Here is a 20,292-nt window from a genome sequence, read left to right on the forward strand (position 1 = left end):
TTTAAATTTTAGTGCATTATATCAATAATCAAACAGCTAAAGCCGATGCCGGTCATCGTTGGGAGATTGGCGGGATGTTTCACACGCGACTTCACAATGCAACGCACCAATAGAAAGCAGAATAAGAAGTAAATACGTGTGTGTTACCAATGTGGTTGTTGGCCATCCTTTTCAGCAGGCAGGGCTCGTCCCGTCCAGACGGCGCTCTGATGCTGGCGGTCAACACGCTGAGGTCGGTCTCATTGATGTCCAGGAAGAAATCTGCTGCAGAGCCCAGTTTGACCTGAGAGCGGCGCTGGTTGTACTCTGGGAAACAGGAAGACGAACAAACATTTTAACCCAACATGTTGACAACCACAACTGAAATCCATGAGATGTGGACTATTAAAATATTCTAATAGTTCAGACACCAAATATATATGAATTAGTTATACACAGTGGAAGAAAGGAGGGGAAAAAGGTGAAATACAAATTACAAGAAAAAGGATGAAGAAAATAAAATTATAAAATTTATGCAGAAAATGAAAAAAAGGAGAAAAGAAAATTGGAAAAGGAAAAAGATGAAAAAGGGCAAAACAGAAATGTTCTAAAATTAAAAATGGACAACTGAAAAAGAAATAAAGAAATAAAATAAATTGGGAAAAAGATTCTCATTTAAGCAGCCAAAGAATATAAATATATATATAGAAATGAAAACTAAACTCGTTGGGATTGAAGACCGCTGTCCTTTAAAAACATTTCTGTTCAACCTGCTGGCTGAAGCTGGGATTAAACATTAAACAAAGTTTAGTTTATGTAGAAACTAAACGCTCCATCTGGAAATGGAGCATTTAGTTTCTATTTTCCTCAACTCTGGAACAAACTCCCAGAAACCCTGAGATGTGCAGAAACTGTTGCCTCCGTTAAACAATAAATTTCTGAAAGGTGCCAGTCAGTCAATTTAAATGCTCTTCACTTTTCTAACTTGTATTTTGCTTCTTTATTTTCTGTGAAGCATTTTGAATGAGATGGAGGAATGAAGCATTACCGTAAAAGTTTAATTTTTCTGTTGTGTGATCATTACTGTCCTGTTTAAGGCTCTGTGTGTGTGTTGATGTGGTTCTGACCCGTGATCCTGGCGGTAAACGGGCTGCCTTCGATGTGATCTTCGTTGTATTTGACCAGGATGTTGTAATCTCCAGGCAGCGTGGGAAGGTAGCTGACGGTGCACGTCCCGTTCTTATTGTCTACGCAGCTGATCTCCGCTTTGGACGGACCCTCGATAGCCAGGTCCAGACCGCCTGCAGAGAGAGAGACGTTTAGATTCGTTAAAACAGCTGACCACCTGAAATGGAAAAAGGAAAGTGAGTAATGTGAGGTTTTTAAACATTTCCATGCTGGACTCGCTCCTCTCCTGCAGCGTACCTTCAGAGGCGTCTTCTGTGCAGACGGTGAAGGTTGCCACCTTGTTGGCAACGCCGTAGCTCAGTCCAGGGCCAAAGGCCGTAACATTGGGGCTGCTGCTGTGGTTCACGTAGAACTGGAGCGGAGATTCTGCAACAAACAGAACACGGTTCAACCGATTTATAACATTTCTTTTAAACAGAAAGAGTGGCTGCAGGAAAGCCAAGTCACAGTTTATGTTTTAAAACATCCACTGAAGTTTGGAGCAGAAAGACATTAACCATTTTAATCAGTTCTGGTATGATCACTTTCTCCTGGTACCAGCTGCAGTTCCTTCTCTGGACAGCAGGTGTCTCCAAACTCAACACATCTCACCCATTAAACATTAAAGTTTATACTCTGGGCTGATATTTTTCTCTCTATAGAAACTGGTAATTTTACTAAATAAAAGTGTTTGAGTCATTTTAAATATAGTGTAAAATAAATAAATTATTATCAGAGCACAAAGCATAGAATTAGACTGAATAGATCCGCCCTGATGGATCAGGCTCATCAACACAGATACCTGACCGATACAGTTCTTTCAATATTGGTACCAATAAAGATAATGTCTGATCGATCATCGTCACCAGAATAAAGCGAAAGCTTCTTACTTTAAACGGTAATATTTTTCTTTTTTAAAAGTTTTTCTAATTAATTCAATCGCTCTCTGCATCGGACAGATTTTTACAAATTTGTAAAAGCAGCTTTACGTCGGTACCGACCTGGGATGTGTGTGCCGTTGTACTTGATGTGCATCTCATGCAGGCCAGCCTCAGTCGGGGCATACTGGACTATCACTGTCCCATTTCCGTTGTCTGCGATCAGTGGCTGCGCAGACTTACCTGAAGGCATCAGCACCTCACCTGCAGAGAGAAACGACAGTGAAGGCATCACTTCCGCTCTACATTCTCTCTGCTCCTCCCCTCTGTGACGGAGTTTACCGGTGATTTCTCCCGGCCTGAAGGCGAACGGGATGATCATGTCAAACGGTCTGAAGCCACTGCCGTTCACGCTGCTGCTGATTGGCTGGTAATTTTCTGACGTCACCTGAACGACACACAGGTGGAGAGGGATTACAGCTAGAAACAGACTCACTGAACTGCACTGCAAACATGCTGCTGCATCCAAGCCCCGCCCACACAGGGGCATCATGGGAAGTGTAGAGCAGTGAAGCGGCAAGGAGGAAGACGAGCGGTGACCGTGATGATGCAGCCAGTGATGAAGAATGGAAACTTTAACCCCCTAAATGAGAGAAGGCACCGTCATTAGAGCCACCCAGAAACCTGCATGATGTTAGTGTGCCGCAATCCGATTGGCTGAGAGGAGAAAGGGAAGCGATGATGTCAGAGGAAAAACAGCCGAGTGAGAAAACTTTGAAACTGAGAGAGAGAGAGAAGTTGGTGTTGAACCTGCAGCAGCTCACCTGCAACAGAAAGGAGTGTGTGTGTGTGTGTGTGTTTACATCCATACCAATACAGATCTATGGATTATTATTGTTAATAATTGTAAATAATCTGTCTTTTAATGCTAATTTAAACATGAGCATTTTGTAATTTTTTTTATTTATTTAACCAATTCAGTTGCAAATTCCTCTGAACTGGAATATTTATGTTGAAAATATTCAAAATGAAATAATTTTAAAGTATAGCAAGTCAAAGATAATGTTCTTCTGTATTTTATATATACAAATTGTATATACAAAAGATCTATTTGGATAAATAAGATTCTTTTTCTTCAAACTGCTACTTTTCATTAAAAACTTTTGTGTTGACATGTTCAATTAAACTGTGAATTAAATAAGATTCGCCCTCACTGTTCACCATTTATGTTGCTTTATTCTATATTTGTGAGTCTATTTGCTGTTGCACAGAAATTTCAATTCTATCCAGAGTTATATTATCCATAATTTATCCATAAAAACCCAAACCTGAACAAATGACCAGATTATTAAAATCAGATCAATCTTTATAAAATAAAAATTTAATTAGTGTGAACTGTGCATATTTTATTGGCTCTGGACATGAACAGATAATCTGCAGGAAAAAAAATATATATTTATTTTATTGGTAATTCATTACAAATACCTGGAACATGGCGCTCTCTCTCTGTGTGTGTGTGTGTGTGTGTGTGCTGGTGAGTGTATTGTGGTACCCATGGCTGGAAGCCAGCGCTAGGGGGACCGGCCTGTCTCTGTTGCGCCATTTGCTGTTGGATGATGGGAACTTCATCAGTAGCCTGAGGGACACGATAAAACAGATTATTTCTAATTCAAGAAAAAAAAAAAAAAGCTGAATAGTCCATTAAAAAAAAAAAAAAAAAAGAAAGTAATTAATAATTAGAGTTCCTCATAAAGTATTAATTCCCTCCAAAAAGGTATTTAAACCACAAACTTCAGTGGATTTTATTGGGATTCTAAGGGGGAGGCCCACTCCCCTTGGAGGCGGGGCTAAGTCCACCCAGGCGTTTTGCATAGCTGAATGGTTGCCATGGAGATTAAAGAATTTCTTAAACATGAATGAAAGAATCACAGCAAAGCAGAAATAAAATTATAACAGTTTACATGGTTCTGCCCTTTTGACTGGTTTCTATACGTTTCCTGTGGACGTCGGCAGTTAAAAAACAAAATAAAAGAGACAATCTAAAACTCGCCTCAGCATCTTCAGCTTCACGCCGTCATTTTTATAAAAGGAAATCATCTTTGCGCTGATGTAAGTTGGCGACGGCCCCCTCACCATGACTTTGAACGGACTGCGCGGGATGTTTTCCCCTCCGAAGCGGACGTAGATGGCGTAGTTCCCCGGAGCCGGCGTGGTGTAGAAGATGTCAAAGGTGCCGTCTTCGTTCTCCAGAATCTCGGCCTCCACCTCGCTGCCGTCGGGTTGGACCACCACGCAGCTCACCTTGCCCTTTCCGGCTGCCTTGGCGTTCACCAGCAGGCCCAGCTCCTCGCCGATGGCCACGGTCGGGCCCACGCCCGGTCCTGGGGAGACGGAACCGTTGGTCGATCTGAACCCACCGAACGAAGCTTCTTCCAATCTCACAATTGGTGTCACACATTCAGTAAAAGTTTTTCATTTTAAAGACATGAATAAATGATTCCAGAGGTTCGCCACAATCACTCCCTGATTGCTACAAAAAAAAAAATCAAAAATTGTTGCACAAACGTAGCCGAGTTGATTGTCACCAAATTTGTTACATTTTGTAAATGTGAAGGTGGGAATGGTTGACCTCTGACCTCTGGAAACTTGCCACATTTACAAAAAAACAAATTTTGTGTGTAACTGTGCTATAGCTGCACAATTAACTAATAATTTAGTTTGATTGGTTAAAGCTGCAGAATGTAGCTTTCATGTGTTTTTCACATTTGTTACAACTGTCAGCATGTCATGACAATTTATTCTGAGAGATAGTCTGTGGAAAGTTTTCCTCCATCTTCTCCCTGAGCTGCTATTGGCGCCAAGAAATTCACCAAAATTAACCAATCAGAGGCAGGAGGTGGGTCTTAGCGCAGTCAATCACTCTGATGTACTCACTGCCAATTGTGCTAATGGTGGATAAACAACTTGCCATTTCAGGCCATCGGTGGTTGTGCTAACTAACTTTAGCATTCATAACAGAATCTGCTGACAGGGACAATCTGGCAGCGCCACAGTAGATTGTGACCAACAGCGCTAAGACCCGCCTCCAGGCTGTGATTGGTTGTTTCTAGGTAGCACTGTGAGAAGATGGAGAAGTTGGATTTTTCCATGATATACTGACTGTCACAACAGTTTCAACACGTTTAAAAAATTTATTTTTTATAAACTTAGATTGCAGCTTTAATCTGGAAAACCTCAGAGACCTTTTTTTGTAAATCTGAATTATAGCAGCACAAACAAAAATTTGTGCTGCACAAAAGTTTGACAGCAATTCCGTTTAATTTGAAGAACTTCGCTCGGGTAAACGCCGTTTTTACCCGTCACCGTGCATTTGCTGGCGTCTCCGGTCGCCGTGGCGCGGACTCTGTAGGGCGACGCCGGGATGTCGTCGCCGCCGTACTTTATGACGATGGTGTAGCGCCCGGTGCGGTCGGGGACGTAGGACACCGTGTAGGTCCCGTCATCGTTGTCATGGATACTGGGCTGCTTGGGTTTCCCATCCTGGTCCTGCGGTGGACAAACGCATTGTGACGCAGTCTTTTCTGGTGACCGTGTGAGCGCGAGCGCGTTACTGACCGTGATGAGCACGCTCAGCTGGCCCTGGCCGGCGTCTCTGGCGTCGATGTTGAACTGGACCGGGAAGCTGGCGGGGAGGCCGCTGGTCAGCCCAGGGCCGCTGGCACGCACTTTACTGGCATCGTGGGTCGGCAGAACCCTGAACTTGAACGGACTGAAGGGATCAGATGAAACAACAGTTAAGAGTTGAACGCTAATCATGAATCCAACCAGGAAATCTTCCAAAAATTACTCAATTCAACATTTCAGAAGCTTTGAAAACCTTTTGTGATCGTTTCCTTTGGTCGGTAACTTAACTGATTGTCTTGGATTATTCTGAATTAAGATTAATATGAATTAAGTGCTCCATAGTTGTCATGGTGATAAAATATCCCAGAAGTTATTACGATAAATGATGATATTGTTGTTTTGAGACCATTTTCAAGTAATATAAAAGCAAAAGCATATAAGATAATATAATAAAACTAATATAATAGCAATAGCATATAAGATAATTAATATAATAGCATAATAATCTGAATGCTTCCATTTTCCCCACTGGTGGGTTATTTTGCTTTGAATATGAAGATATTTTAATATTTTTTCTTTAAGTAAGGAAAAGTACGTAGAAGTTGTTACACAAGCCAGATTTCTATTTCAGAAAGTCGTACATGAAGTGGTTAAATTCAATAAAATCAGTCATTCAGAAGAAATTGGGAATTTAAGATAAACAAATTAAACATGGTGGTGATGTGAAGTGGTTAATACTCCCAGTATCACACAAACACACCAAGGTGTGTGTGTGCGTTTGTTTCTAATACCTTGTGGGGACCATTTTCCTGACATGTACCACGTTGTGGGGACCCACTGCTCTTTGTGGGGACCAAAGTCTGGTCCCCACAAAGATAGCTGCGCAAACATAGCTATCTAGTTATGATACCTGTGTGTGTGTGTGTGTGTGTGTATATATATACGTGTGTGTATACGTGTGTGTACCTGCGCGGAACGTCCTCGTCTGCGTATTTGACGGAGACGCAGTACGGTCCCTCCACGGACGGCGTGTACGACACGGTGTGCGTCCCGTCGCCGTTGTCCGTCACCTCCACCGGCTCTGCCAGCCCCTTCGGGCCCGTGACCGCCACCGCCAGCGGCGCCTCGCCAGCCTTCCTGCAGTCCACACTGAAGGATTGTGGGATATTTGCCCTGACTCCCGACGCCACACCTGGACCCGACACCTTGACCTTGCTGGAGTCGACCACGGCTTTCACCGGGACCTTAAATGGACTTCCTGGAAAATAAAAATTTGAGGGGTTTAAATGCTCGATTCAAATCTTCTGGCAATAGAAAATGCTATAAAGTATTTATCTTTGAATAACCAACATTTCAACAGAACCACATTTATTTGCTTACTTGGTCAAAAATGAAAGTCACGGCTTTCATTTAATCGATTAAACTTTGGTAAAAACAGGAAACGTTAAAAGGGAAAAAAAGACAAATCCTGTTATTGCAATATGGCAAATCTGCAAAACAATTTTACATTCTGGCTCTACATTGATGCCCTTCCTTGTTAAATTAACAAATTGAATGATTAGTTTATTGCTGAACAGGAAAAACCTCAATATTTTTTTGTGATTTTTGCCCCTCTTGTGTAAGAGTTTGGCATTTTATTGGACGTTCAAGACAAAGAAATCTCAAACAAATCCTCCTTTTACGTCCTGCTCATGTGCTGCAGATGTGTTCAGACATCATGACACCTCCTGTCGGCGCAGCAAACATCAAAACCAAGAACTGGCGCGGCTCATTAAAGGTGTTAAACATGCCGAACAAAGTCAATAAAACCGAGCCGCGTCTTTGCCGTCGGAGCCAAAAACCTCTTGGCCACATCTTTGAAGCATTAAAGTTGATCGCTCGGCACGAGTTTAACTAGACAGAAACGATCCAACGACCTCAGAACATGAGGCGGAAATGAGGCCCGGGCCATCAAAGTTTATTTACGATGCGTTCAAGGCCAACGCGAGTGTTTCATTCCTTTTCGTCACGTCATATTTATCATAATCCCCACAAAGAAACAAAAATCATCTGAAATCTGGATTTTAACGAGAACATCTGCCAACACTGAGCCAGCATGACCTCACCTGGGATGTGCTCGCCACCGTAGGTGATGTTGACGTCGTAGAGGCCCGGCGTGAGCGGAACGTACTCCACGCTGCAGCTGCCGTCTTTGTTGTCTTTGCACGACATCTTGGACTCAGACGGACCCTCCACGGTGATGCCGAGGCCGCCGATTCCTGCACCCCTGTGGGGAGAAACGACGCCATGACGGTGGAGAACGGGTCGAGCAAAGACGCCGTCTTATGGTTTGTAACGGAGGTGGGAAAGTTTTACAATCTCACGACTCGATTCAGATTTCTGGAGCCACAATTCAATTCAAAAATCAAGTTTTGTTTTAAATTTGAAAATAATGATTTCTGCTTTAAACCATCAGTGTTCAAAGGATTCTCATGTAAGTTATTTAAACAATCGTTTTGGTTTTTGAAGATTTAATTTTTGGAAAATTTGTATTTTTGGGGGGTTTCCATAGTTCAGTGATGTCACCACACAGAGGGCGGCCATCTTGTTTTACAGCTTCTGTTTATTTGAACTTTGAATTCAGGTCATAAAAACTTCAGTAATGAGAAAAGCAGATTTTTCTCATTGAGAAATAATTTTGCTTTGTAAGATGCGACGCTGTGAAGCACCTGGTGATGATGTTGAAGCCGTTGTTCTGGTCCGTCAGGGCCTGCTGCAGCCCCGGCCCGGTGGCCACCACCCTGCTGGGGTCGCAGCCCTCCGTCACAGAGACTCTGAACGGACTCTTGGGAACCGGCGTGTCGTCGTACAGAACGCTGACGCTGTGGATGCCTGGGAAAACAAAGCAGACGCTTCAGAACCCCAACAGTCCCACAGGTGAACGGGTCGAGCCTCGCCCTGCAGCGGTACCGTTCTCGAAGGGCGTGTACTCCACGCTGTAGGTCCCGTCGGCCTGGTCGGTGACCACGCACTCCGTCAGAGCGCCGGACGGATTCTTGACCTGGGCCTTCACATGCTCCCCTCCTCGCCGGGTCAGAGGTCGGGCGTCCACTGTGAAATCCGTGGTGGCTTCTCTGAAAACGGCTGCAGAGGAAATTTAAAGTCGTTACACTTGAATTTTAGTGACTTTTCCCCCAAACGAATCGGTTCCAGCTGCACACCTTGGCCCTCGACGCCGGGTCCAAACACTTTGACCTTGGAGGTGTCGACTGCAGGATCCACCATCACGTTGGCCGGGAAGCCTGGCACGGATTTACCTCCGTACTTCAGCATCAGGGTGTACATGCCGGAGGTCAGGGGGACGTAGGTCACCGTGTACGTCCCGTCCTGGTTGTCCACCACCTCCGTCTTCGCTTTCATGCCTGAAATACAGAGAAAATTGGGACAAAACACATTCAGGATGATTCCTTTGTCTTCACGCCGAAACGTCCCACATATTCTGATTTTTAAAACAGTTTGAGCTCAGCTGAACTGGATGAGAGTTTCTAAATATCAATGTTCAGGTCTTATCATAAATTTTTATGCCGTTACTTTTTCCATGTTCGCTACATGCATGAAATAAAACGGTGCTTCTTAAAGAAATTACCACCACTTTCCTATTCTAGATACTAAAAATATTAAAGTTTTAAAAGGTTATGTAGCTTTTGCTACTCTAAAGTTTTATTTTTATGGACTGAAGGCAAATAGTCTCTTTGGTTTTCAAATGTTGCAGATGTTTGTTTACATTAAGGAGGCTGAATATAAATGCATGGCACACTTTTCTAAAACAAATAAAATTAATAAACATTTTCAACTGGAAGCTTCGTTTATCTTTTATAGAAATCTCAAACTACACGAAGACTTGTTGTAACATGATCACATTAAAATTTAAACACTTTCTCAGACAGAAATGGGTTTGAACTACTGACTTAAACAGGTTTAATGTTGTGGAGTGATAAACGTAAAAAAGTTCAAAGTATAAAAAGTTATACAACTTACTTTGTGGGACATATTAGCCAGATAATTTATTTAATCTAATAAATTGAATTTCCATTAAATTTTTATATTATGTATTTATATTGATGTTTTATCATTATTTTTGCTCAGTTTCTATATTTTAAATGTGCAGCTGAATTACAATAAAGTTTTTTTCCTATTAAAAGCAGGAAATTTCAGCCTTTATTTTAAAACCGGTGTATTAATATCTGATGAAAACTTTTACCCAGAAGTCTCTCTGCTTCTTCACTGAACACACTTTGACCCAGGTGGCCGTTTACGATCCGGTCTTACCTGAGCCCGGCCCAGACTCGGGCGCCGCGTCCAGGCTGAGCTGACCCGGCCCGGCCCGAGAGCAGTCCACATTCAGAACGCTGATCTCTCCAACCTGCAAACACCAGAGGCCCAGATTACTTCTTCATTTCTGGACCGAAACCATCATCTCTAGTTGAACAGAATAAATCTGCAAACACTTTGAAGTTTAAGACCTTTTTAAGATTATTATCAATTAAATTTAAGAACAGCATCAACACAGAAACAGCCTCAACCCCCAGAGTGCAAAGCTTCCTGCACAGAATAAATGCAGCATCGTTTGGGTTGGCAACAGAAGCGATCCAATGGCAAACATCGTCCAGCCAACCGGTGACAACTTTCCACTTTAATTAAGATAGATATGGAAAAAAGCAAGCTAGCAGGTTTTCTCCTATTTAAAGAACTAATAGTTCTTACTGATATACTATTTTAGCTAGCAAGAGTATGTTAGCAGCTAGCCTCAAACCGACTCGAGTCACAATGAAAACGCGACAGAAAAGCCCCAAAAGAAAAAACAAGAGGATACACAGAATATGAGAGATTAAACGACCACAAAATGTAAGGTCAGCTTTCTTTTTTAATGTTTTTTAGACTTAAAGATGTTACTAGAAAACACAAAATAAAATAATTTTACTTCTTTCCTTTTGAGCGCCTTAGACTGAGAAAAGCACAAAAAAATTAAAATCTCGTTTCGTCTCATTCTTGAGAGCCGATTGTTTTGTTGCACCATTTATTATAAAACTTCTGCTTTAAAAAATGTTTATACATTTCATTATTTCTGGAGAAATAACCTTGGAAAGTTGTTTTTTAGTAGGGATGCACCGAGCCACTTTCTTCACTTCTGATACCGATATGTGAGATTTAGTATCACAGTACCGACCCGATACAGGAAACCAACTGATTGACTGAAATGTTTCTTTTTTTTAAAATGTATTTTATAACTCTGGACCAGAACAGCACATTTAAATAAACCATTAGCTTCACGAGCTGAAACATGTAAAAACAACTTTAATTTGTTTGTCAGTGCAATTAGGAGAACAACTAATAAACTAATAAACTACAAACTAATAAACTACAAACTAATAAACTACAAACTAATAAACTACAAACTAATAAACTACAAACTAATAAACTACCAACTAATAAACTACAAACTAATAAACTACAAACTAATAAACTACAAACTAATAAACTACAAACTAATAAACTACAAACTAAACTTTCAAATGGTTTGGAAATGTGAATAGAAATTTACAGAAATAAAATAAATAATGAAGCATGGCGTTGCTGAGAGAACAAAGCGTAGAACTAGACTGAATAGATCTGCCCTCATGATTCGGGAACATCGCCATCGATACCCGATCAATAATTTTTCTCAATATTGGGATCAATGTAGATATTAACATCGGATCGGCGCATCTTCAGTTTGCACTAAAACTTGAAGAACTCAAGATGGCTGAACAATAAAAGCAACAGAAAAGTCTCACCTTCCCCTTCTTCAGCCCCGACCCCGAGGCGACCACCTTGGAGGGGTCAAAGGGCATCTGGATGTCGGCTCTGAACGGCGAGCCGGGGATGTGGACGTTTTCAAACAGGATGTTGACCAGGTAGTCTCCGGGCTCGGTGGGCAGGTAGGAGACGGAGCAGGTGCCGTCGCCGTTGTCTGAACACTCGATCTTCGCCTCGGTCGGACCCTCCACCGTCAGGCCCAGACCGCCGGTTCCGGCCCCCTTCGTGTCGATGGTGAACTCGGCCGGGTCGCCGACCAAACCTCCCTTCAGACCGGGACCGAACGCCTTCACCTGGAACCACAACAGACCGACGTTACCAATTAAACCTGAAGTTAACCAGAGAAATAAAGATTTGGGTCGGAGTGAAACCGTGAGGAGGCGAATCAAGAGCTGCGCAACTGATCCTAAAATCTGATTCAACTTTTTAAAATTCCACTGCTCTTCTTTTGATTTAAATTTATTTTATTGGCATTGTACTTTCTTTTATTACTAAATATAAAGTTATGTGCAAATTAAACATAACAATTCCTAAACGCTACTCGAGTAAATGTAACTAGTCAGCCACCCACGTCTGCAAATAACTAGAGTTAGTGACATTAACCCTAACCCCCCTAGTAAATGTTTAAATGTTAGCTGTCCCAACGCTAACCTGCTACAACAACACCGTCTTTGGTAGAAGCTAATGCTAACGTGCTAACTTCAATTTAAATTTAATCTGCCTTTAAAAACTAAACCTAATCTTGATCTCATTCAATGTTCCTCAGATATTTATGTTTTTATCTTGCTCTGATTTATTTCTGTTGGTTTCTTGCTTTGAATAAAGTTAGTAGAGAAAGAGAGGAGAGGAAATAGAAGTGCTGCACAAGGTGGCTTCAAAATAAGAGCACTAATATACATGTCTAAATACCAAAACATTAACACAGATGTCACACGAACCAAGACACAAAACAGCCAATTAAATTAAATCAAAGCTAGCTCCGCTGTTAGATGGTTTCTTTATGGTTCAAACCTGAAGTAAAAAGACCAGAAAGAGAAAAAGTGTCCGTCTTCCTCCTTGCGGACGGCGTGTTGCGCTCACCTTACTGGGGTCTGGAGGCAGCTGGGCCTCCACAGGGAAGGGGCTTCCCGGCACGGGGTGCCCGTCGTAGGACACGTTGACGGCGTAGACGCCCTCCTCTGTCGGGGTGTAGCGGACCAAACTGACGGCTGCTCTCCCCGGCTGAGGCTCCACTTTACAGGGAACCGCTCCCTGGCTGGGACTCAGCTGGAAACAACAAGAGGAGCGGAAAGAGCTTCGTCATCATCAGGGTCGAGTTAATAAGCTGTAAAAATGTAAACTGCAGCGTTAATACCGACCACTTCCACCTCCAGCTGCCCCTGGCCTCCGGCGCCCTGAGTGTCCACCATGAACTGCTGCTCCTCGTTCACCTCCACCCCTGGAAGGAGTTCAGGAAGCGTCAGCTACGACTCAGAAACACGACCCACTCGTTTTAAATGGTGCAAAAATAATACAATTTCAGAAAATATAAAGAAGGGAGGAAGCGATTAATCACGACAAATCAATTATTGAAATAATCGTCAACTAATTTATCATTCAATCATCATTAGCTGGAGAATACAGATGGAAAAAAGTCAATTGTTGAAACAACAATTAGAAATCAGGGCAGTAAAAAGAGAAATGTATTCTCTACTTTTTACATGAAGAAAACACTTTTCTACATGGAAAGACAACATTTTCTCTTTTTACATTTTCTTTTTGTAAAAAATGTAACAAGATAATATATTCTGCCCAGAAATCAAGTTTCATAGTTTCAGCTTCACCTGGTTCAAATTTTGTAAAAATAAATAAAACTTATTTTCTACATCAAATTTTTTTCCTTTTTAAAAAAATGCTATTTTCTTTATTTCCTTTATTTTTTCCCCAGGTCCTGATCAGATAAATAAAACCGATCAGATAAATAAAACCGATCAGATAAATAAAACCGATCAGAGGTTTCGACGTTAAGCCGGGCAGAACGCGCTGAACTTTTCACATGTTGCTGTTTTTGTGCTGCAGATGCTTCCTGTGTTACAAATGATCAAGCATTCACTAAAGGAATTGTGTTATTGTTTTTCACCAGATTAATAAATATCTATAACAATCGTTAGTTGCAGAAGCTAAAACTCTCAGATGAAACTCCTGATAGTTCAGAGCTGAAGTTTCAGACGATCCCTGAACGTCTCACAGCCTGCAGTAAAAGAAAACGTCTCACTTCCGTCCAGGTTGTCCACAGAGACTTTGCTGAGGTCCAGCGGAGCAGCAACGCCAACCGTGAAGGGGCTGCTGGAAATGGGGTCACCGCCAAAGGTCACCACGATGGTCATCTCGCCCTGCAGACATTCAGAGCACGACCCAAATCAAGCTCCTGTCTCACTGCAGAGTCCGTTCGTTTCTTCCCATTTCAATTCTAAACGTTTCCAGTAAAAATCCAGACCTGCTGCACAGGCGTGTACTTGACGGTGTGAGAGTAGTCGTAGTTGTCGATGATGTCGAAGTCTTTCACCGACGAGGAGAAGGTAACGTCCAGCGGAGCTTTACCGGCTCCTTTGGTTACCACGGTGAAATGGGTCGGCTTCCCGCTCTCCACACCTGCACAGGTGCAGACAGGAAACGGTTCAAAACGAGCAGAAACACTCCAGATGGAGCTGCAACGATCCGATCGATCCCGATTAATCTATTGTTGAAATATTGATCAACTAATTTAGTGAGCAGTTAATTGTTAACTGGAGAACAGACAAAAAATTTAAATTAACTGAAAGAAAAAAGTCAAACGTTTGTAAATATAATCTGGAGAACCGACTATTAAAGCCATTTTAATAAAAGATTAAGAGAATAAAGTCAAATTATAGATAAAGCAAAACATACTAGAATGAAGTCGTTATGCATGATGATGAAATTGGAATTTCATTCTCGTAATATGATGCTATTTTCATGATTTTATACAAATTATTTGTAATTTTCTATTGTAGTTCTGCTCAGAAAACCTCTAGAGGCAGTTTTTGAATTTGCTGCTTCAAATTATGTTAAAAAAAACTCAGACTAAAACTCAGGCACCTTTTTCCATCCAGTTATTGATCATTTAATTCAAAAATTAAACAGATCAGCTGTATTTATATTATCCTTTGCTCTAAATGATCAAGAATCCACTAAAGAAAGGTTTGTTATTGCCTTTAATGCAATAAAATCTCTATTTTCTTATGTAGAAAAGGATGTGAATCATTTATTTGCATTTTAATGTATTTCTGACAATGTAAAAAAATATAAGAAATCAGATTAAAAATGTCCCAATTTCTTTATCTGATTGTCAAAACAACAGATTATTAGTCAGAATAAATGAATTTGTAGAATAATAGTGGATTGCTGGAGCAGAGGAGCGGAGTGAGGTTCCTCACCGGTCGGAGCGAGACCCGGACCTTTGGCTTTAACCTTGGAAGCATCGTGAGACGGCTCCACTTTCACCAGGAACGGACTGTGAGGGACTTCCTGGATCCAAATACAAATAAATTACATCACAAACTTTAAGAACCTCCCAGCTTGGCGTTTGGGAGCTTTGCTCACACCTGGTCGGTGAACATGACTTTCACGGTCAGCCTGCCCGCAGCAGGAGGGACGTATTTGACGGTGAACGTGTCGTTGGCGTTGGGAATGATGTCAAAGTCCACGTCGGCCTCCTGCTCACTGTCTGTGCTGGAGTCCCACTTTATGCCCACGCTGACGTCCCCTGAACACAAACAGGACAAACCAGATAAACAACCCCATACCTGCTTATGGTGTAGAGACAGTTTCTGCCTCTAGGGGGAGCCGGCCGGTTTCACCAACACCTGAAATACTGGGGATGCTGCAGGTTTTCCAGTAATACAAACAGAGCGACGAATTCAAAGAATGAAGAGAGCCGACAGACGAAACCGTGACCGCAGAGAGAGAAACCGACGACGGCTGGGAGATTTTCACTTTCTCTATGAGAGTTTATGTCAACACAACAGAGACCAAAACCAAAACAGCCTCCAACTCTGTTCAGCTGATGAAAGATGAAGTCAGACTTTTTTTTTTTCTAGGTTTCTTGTCCTGTTTTGAGAGTCACATTGTAATCATTTTGTTTACGCAAGTTGTTGGTTCAGAGGGGAAAGGTTGAGGAAAAAAAGCTACAAAAACAATCAAAATATCTGCAGATTTGTAAACTGGCTTCATTTCTCGTCATCCAAACTCCTGAAAAGCGTTTCAATTTTCCCAAAAACTGATTTTTAAAGTATTTTAGGACGTTTCTTTCCACTAATCGTTGACTGTTGATGAACGATTAGTGAGTGTGAGCAGGTGATGAAGGACGACGTGTGTGTTCCTCAGGGCATGAATTTCCTGCAGGCGTATTTCAGGGTCATGAAAGTGTGTGTGTGTGTGTGTGTATTATACCGTCTCCGGCTCCTGAACAATCCACAGTGAAGTGTGTCGGCTCGTTGGCCTTCAGCCCGCTTCGCTCCACTCCGGGACCGAACACCTTCACCTTGTTGGGGTGACTTCCTTTCCCCACATTCACCTGCAAACACACCCACAGCTCTTTAATTAAAGCAACATTCGCAGAATGCAGAAACACATGTCCCTTCACAATAAAAGCACTTTTAAATGCATCTGATTGACATTGATGCTGAAATGAAATATGTCAATCAGTAATCAATAATTTATTAGTTTGAAAAGTTTTAACCTACAAGAGGAGCTGCAGATTTAAACTTCAAGCTTCTGACCCAAACAGAACCAGAATCACAACCAGACAATAAAGGTTTGTCATTTTTTAAATCTTACAAAGAAAATGAATTGTAATTATGTTTAAATTTACTTTAATGCTCACATTTATTTAAGCTTTTTGCTGGTTTTGTTCCCATTAATTTGATGATTTATTTGAACCCTTAAAAACATTTAAATATTCAGAATAAAATTTGCATTTTAATACTCAATATAATAAAAATTGATGCTGGTGAATTAAAATATGATAAAAGAGTAATTAGAATTGCAGATAAATATTAAAAAGCCCAAATATATTAGATTCTGGTTCCTTAAAGTAAAACTTTTGTTTTTTGTCAGGTGACAGGATTTATTCACATTTTCTCAAAACTCTTCCAACAAATTTGTGTTTTTAGGTTTGTTTTTTTTTCCCATTTTAAATCTTTGGATTCTTCACAGAAACAATCAAAGACAATAATTATGATTTAAATCAGCATTTCATATTTTAAATGCACCGCTCAATTAATGGAAAAATAATAACCAGATAAAAACAAAAGAGCCAAACAACAGTAAAACATTTAAATTAAACTTTATTTTTAAACCAATTTAACTTTTATTGGATTTACTGATTAAAGTAAAATTATTTCAGTACAAAGAGTAAATAAGATCTGAACACAAAAAAACACAAAAATGAATAAAAAATGTTTCTTTCCATTGAACTTTGAAATGATTCAGCATCTCTAAGTTATTATGATGAAGATTAACTTCCAGTTTACCAGCCGTCCTGCAGACCAGTATGAATTTTAAAACCAGTTGGAAATGAAAGGTGCAGCTTTTAAACTTTGACTTCTTGAAATGATGTTTGGACCTTTTGATGATCTCAGAGCCGTTTGGCTCAGTAATCCTGATCCAAATGTTGGATTTTATTAGAGAAACTTCAGATTCTTCTTCTGCTCCTCATTTAGATAATTCTAGTGTCTCTGCCAACTTCTGATTTCTGTTGGCATCGTCAGAAATTCCTGAACGATTTGCAAACGCTCGTCGTATTTCAGTTTCTCATGAGATTACGCTGCAGGTGAAACCAGAACACAGAGCGAGAGGACAGCTGATAAACTGGTGAACTAAAATATGACGTTCGTGCACAGAGTGGTGGTTAGTAAACATTAACTGCACAAAGAAAACCTTTTCCACTCAGATTTAAGGACACAGATCACCTTAAATAGAATACACATAGAAAATCTATGTTAATTTTCTATTTATTGTCAATCTTAGAATGACAAGTGGAATGAAAAAGGTTTTCATTGGCAGTAAAAAAAAAAAAAAAAAATGATGTGAAAGCCCCACTTATCTGAACCTCTGAGGTTTTCCAAACCATAAATTTCTGCTCCTTCAAACCGCTCCCATCAGACAAGCTGCTGCATCTCAAATGTTTTCTGACTCGATGAAAACAAAAGCAGCTCAGGGTTTAGTGATGAACTCTGATGTTATACTGACAGTACAGGCAACACTCAGAGATCCTCTATGTGTGAAGACCCTCCACTCTGCTAAAACTCCCAGATGTAAACTCTCACTGGTCCATTTCTACATGTTATTATTCAGCCCTTTATTTTTATGGTTTTTCTTTTTTTGGTGATACTTTAGAAATATTTGCAAAAAATTTAGCAATATTTTTTTCCTCAAACCTTTTAAAAGAAATAACCTTATTGCAAAATGTGCAAAATAATTTCCTCTCTTCCAGGGAGAACAGAGTAAATGTGACTTTTTGCATCAACTGAGGGTTATAACTTGACATCAAGTGAGGCAGTAATGTAGTAGAAGTAAGAGATACTGCCCCCTTCTGGTGGGAGTTAGCATCATGTAAACTCAAGAAAAATTTGCATTAAATCCGTAACAGCATGAGCACAAAAAATACAGGGATCTGCTGATTTTGTATAAATTTTAAAAAACTGTAGTGATTGATTATTCTGTGAAGAATAGCACAGACTGAAAATAAAATAATTAGTGTGATTAGCTTTGAGTCACAAAAGGTTCAGGTGAGTGAAACTTGAAAACATTCATACAGTGCAGACATTACAGTGCATGAAGAGTGAAAACACAATCAGACAATACAGCCGACTTAAACGGTACAAAACAAATCCACAACGTATAAAAATAAAAGCTTTTGTGATTTTTTTGATCAGTAGTTGAACATAAAGGACAGTCGTTAAATCTGGACAAAAATCAAGATGTTTAATTCAGAAACTTGTTTTAGCTGAATAGTTCAGTCAGTAACTTCAGGAAATACTTTTAAACCTGCCAAATAAATAAATCACTTCGACCAGCAGAAACAGACTCATCTGCGTTTATTCAGGTTTCTGACAAACCATCAGGAAAAATTAGACTGCAATAAAAAAGGTGAAGGAGGTTCAAGGATTTCACTGAATAATTAAAACTTAAAGGCGACATTTTATTTCTCGCTTTGTTCGAAGGCGACTTTGAGATCAAACTGAGTACAAAGACCGTACACTGAAAAAACACAAAGTGTTGGTTTAATTTAGTGCAAATATCTTACACCTCATTGAATTAAGACAAACCTAACTTAAGTGACTGTTTTAAGGAAAATCCTTGATACCGATTAAAAAGTACTAGCTCCACTAAAACAATTTCACTTATAACAAGACATTTTAATAATGTCAATAACCCGCCATAGGAACCAATACTTCATCGGTATTTAAAGAGGCGTAATCATGTTTTCCAGGTATGTATCAATTAACTTTGTCATAAAAATGCTGTATATATCAAACATGACTTAAAAGAAACTTTACTTCCTGATTAACCATCTTGAAATTGGGTCTGTCTCTTTAAAAACTTCTCCTTCCACAAAACATGGCTCCTCCATTAACCCTTTAACATCGTTTTTACCGGCGTCACTTTAAGAAGTAGCTCCTATAATGAGCTCAGTAGCTCCACCAGGTGTTTGCCAATTGCTGCTGGCTAGTCTGAAGGAGCTGAGGGGGAGGAGCTTAGTCTCAAAGGCGGGGCTAAGTATAACCAGGCATTTTGCTCAGCTGAATGGTTGCCATGGAGATTAAGGCAGGTATGTTTTGATGAGGGAACATCATTAACATAACGTAAAGCTAAAAAAGATATTTTTTATTTTTATTATACTGCTCCTTAAAACGAGCTCCTGTGTTTAGTTTAAAGCTACACGTGAGTTAGGTTTTGTCTTACTTCCAGGGTTACACAATATTTGCAGTGGAAACTAGATGGAAATGCTTAGTAAGATTTTGTGTTTTTACAGTGTAAACATGAGGAAGTACATAGAGCATATATCTGTTTATTTAAAGCTTAAACGTGTTTGCAGAAACGCCTCCACAGCTCAGTAGCTACCATCTAATACTTGAACCTCTGCTCAGTGTAAGTCGTGATAACGATCAGAGGCTTCCTGGTTTTTCTGCCTCCAGCTGAACTTTTGATCAAACGTTGCTCTGACTTGACCGTTTTTACCGTCTCAACCTCGACGCGCTCACTGCGTTTGAGCAGCGAGACGCTACTTGCTGTGGTAAGGAGGGGCTGTGATTGGCTGCTTACCCTGAAGGGGCTGTTGGGGACGCTGACTCCGGCCCAGCTGACGGACACGGTGTGCTTCAGAGAGGAGGCGGGCGTGTAGCAGCACTGGTACAGGCCTTCCCCTTTGCTCCTCACCTTCACCTCCACAGGAAGCCCCTCTGCATCCTGAAACACAAACGGCAACGAGACGGGCAGGTTAATCACAGTGCATGTTTAATGGTTCACTTTCCTCCCCTCCTTTTATGAGTCCAGCAGGGCGATTTTGTCCAGAGACAGAAACTGTTTGGTTTTTATTTCAATTTCATTTAAGTTTTGCTTGGTTCTAAAATGTCTTCCAGTTCCACTCTTAAAGGGTGACCTATTTTACTTCCTTGACCAGGTTAGGATGGATTTAAGGGCGACACAAAACATGTTTATTACATTTTTTTGGACAAAATGATTCTTAGATAATGAGATTAAAATCTGCTCAGTTCTGCATGTATTGAGATGTTTTAGGGCGTCCTGT

At 40.6% G+C, this 20,292-nt stretch overlaps 1 protein-coding gene across 1 annotated transcript in view; it reads right to left on the bottom strand.

Moving 5' to 3' along the window:
• Positions 1-20,292, bottom strand: part of LOC122834763 (filamin-B) — a 63,997-nt gene that overhangs the window by 10,775 nt on the left and 32,930 nt on the right. The window contains exons 15-38 of the mRNA XM_044123484.1: positions 19,809-19,952; positions 15,933-16,056; positions 15,086-15,246; positions 14,918-15,008; positions 13,960-14,114; positions 13,738-13,855; positions 12,842-12,921; positions 12,564-12,749; positions 11,462-11,776; positions 9,957-10,050; positions 8,849-9,049; positions 8,598-8,771; positions 8,357-8,519; positions 7,754-7,914; positions 6,615-6,906; positions 5,640-5,793; positions 5,381-5,570; positions 4,158-4,405; positions 3,577-3,660; positions 2,367-2,472; positions 2,148-2,288; positions 1,405-1,533; positions 1,107-1,280; positions 148-306 (exon numbers count right to left, since the gene is read on the bottom strand). Coding sequence (XP_043979419.1) covers positions 148-306; positions 1,107-1,280; positions 1,405-1,533; positions 2,148-2,288; positions 2,367-2,472; positions 3,577-3,660; positions 4,158-4,405; positions 5,381-5,570; positions 5,640-5,793; positions 6,615-6,906; positions 7,754-7,914; positions 8,357-8,519; positions 8,598-8,771; positions 8,849-9,049; positions 9,957-10,050; positions 11,462-11,776; positions 12,564-12,749; positions 12,842-12,921; positions 13,738-13,855; positions 13,960-14,114; positions 14,918-15,008; positions 15,086-15,246; positions 15,933-16,056; positions 19,809-19,952 — 3,844 coding nt within the window. The remainder of the gene's footprint in view (positions 1-147; positions 307-1,106; positions 1,281-1,404; positions 1,534-2,147; positions 2,289-2,366; positions 2,473-3,576; positions 3,661-4,157; positions 4,406-5,380; positions 5,571-5,639; positions 5,794-6,614; positions 6,907-7,753; positions 7,915-8,356; positions 8,520-8,597; positions 8,772-8,848; positions 9,050-9,956; positions 10,051-11,461; positions 11,777-12,563; positions 12,750-12,841; positions 12,922-13,737; positions 13,856-13,959; positions 14,115-14,917; positions 15,009-15,085; positions 15,247-15,932; positions 16,057-19,808; positions 19,953-20,292) is intronic.

This window comes from Gambusia affinis, linkage group LG07 (assembly GCF_019740435.1).
Source record: "Gambusia affinis linkage group LG07, SWU_Gaff_1.0, whole genome shotgun sequence".
Lineage (NCBI taxonomy): Eukaryota > Metazoa > Chordata > Actinopteri > Cyprinodontiformes > Poeciliidae > Gambusia > Gambusia affinis.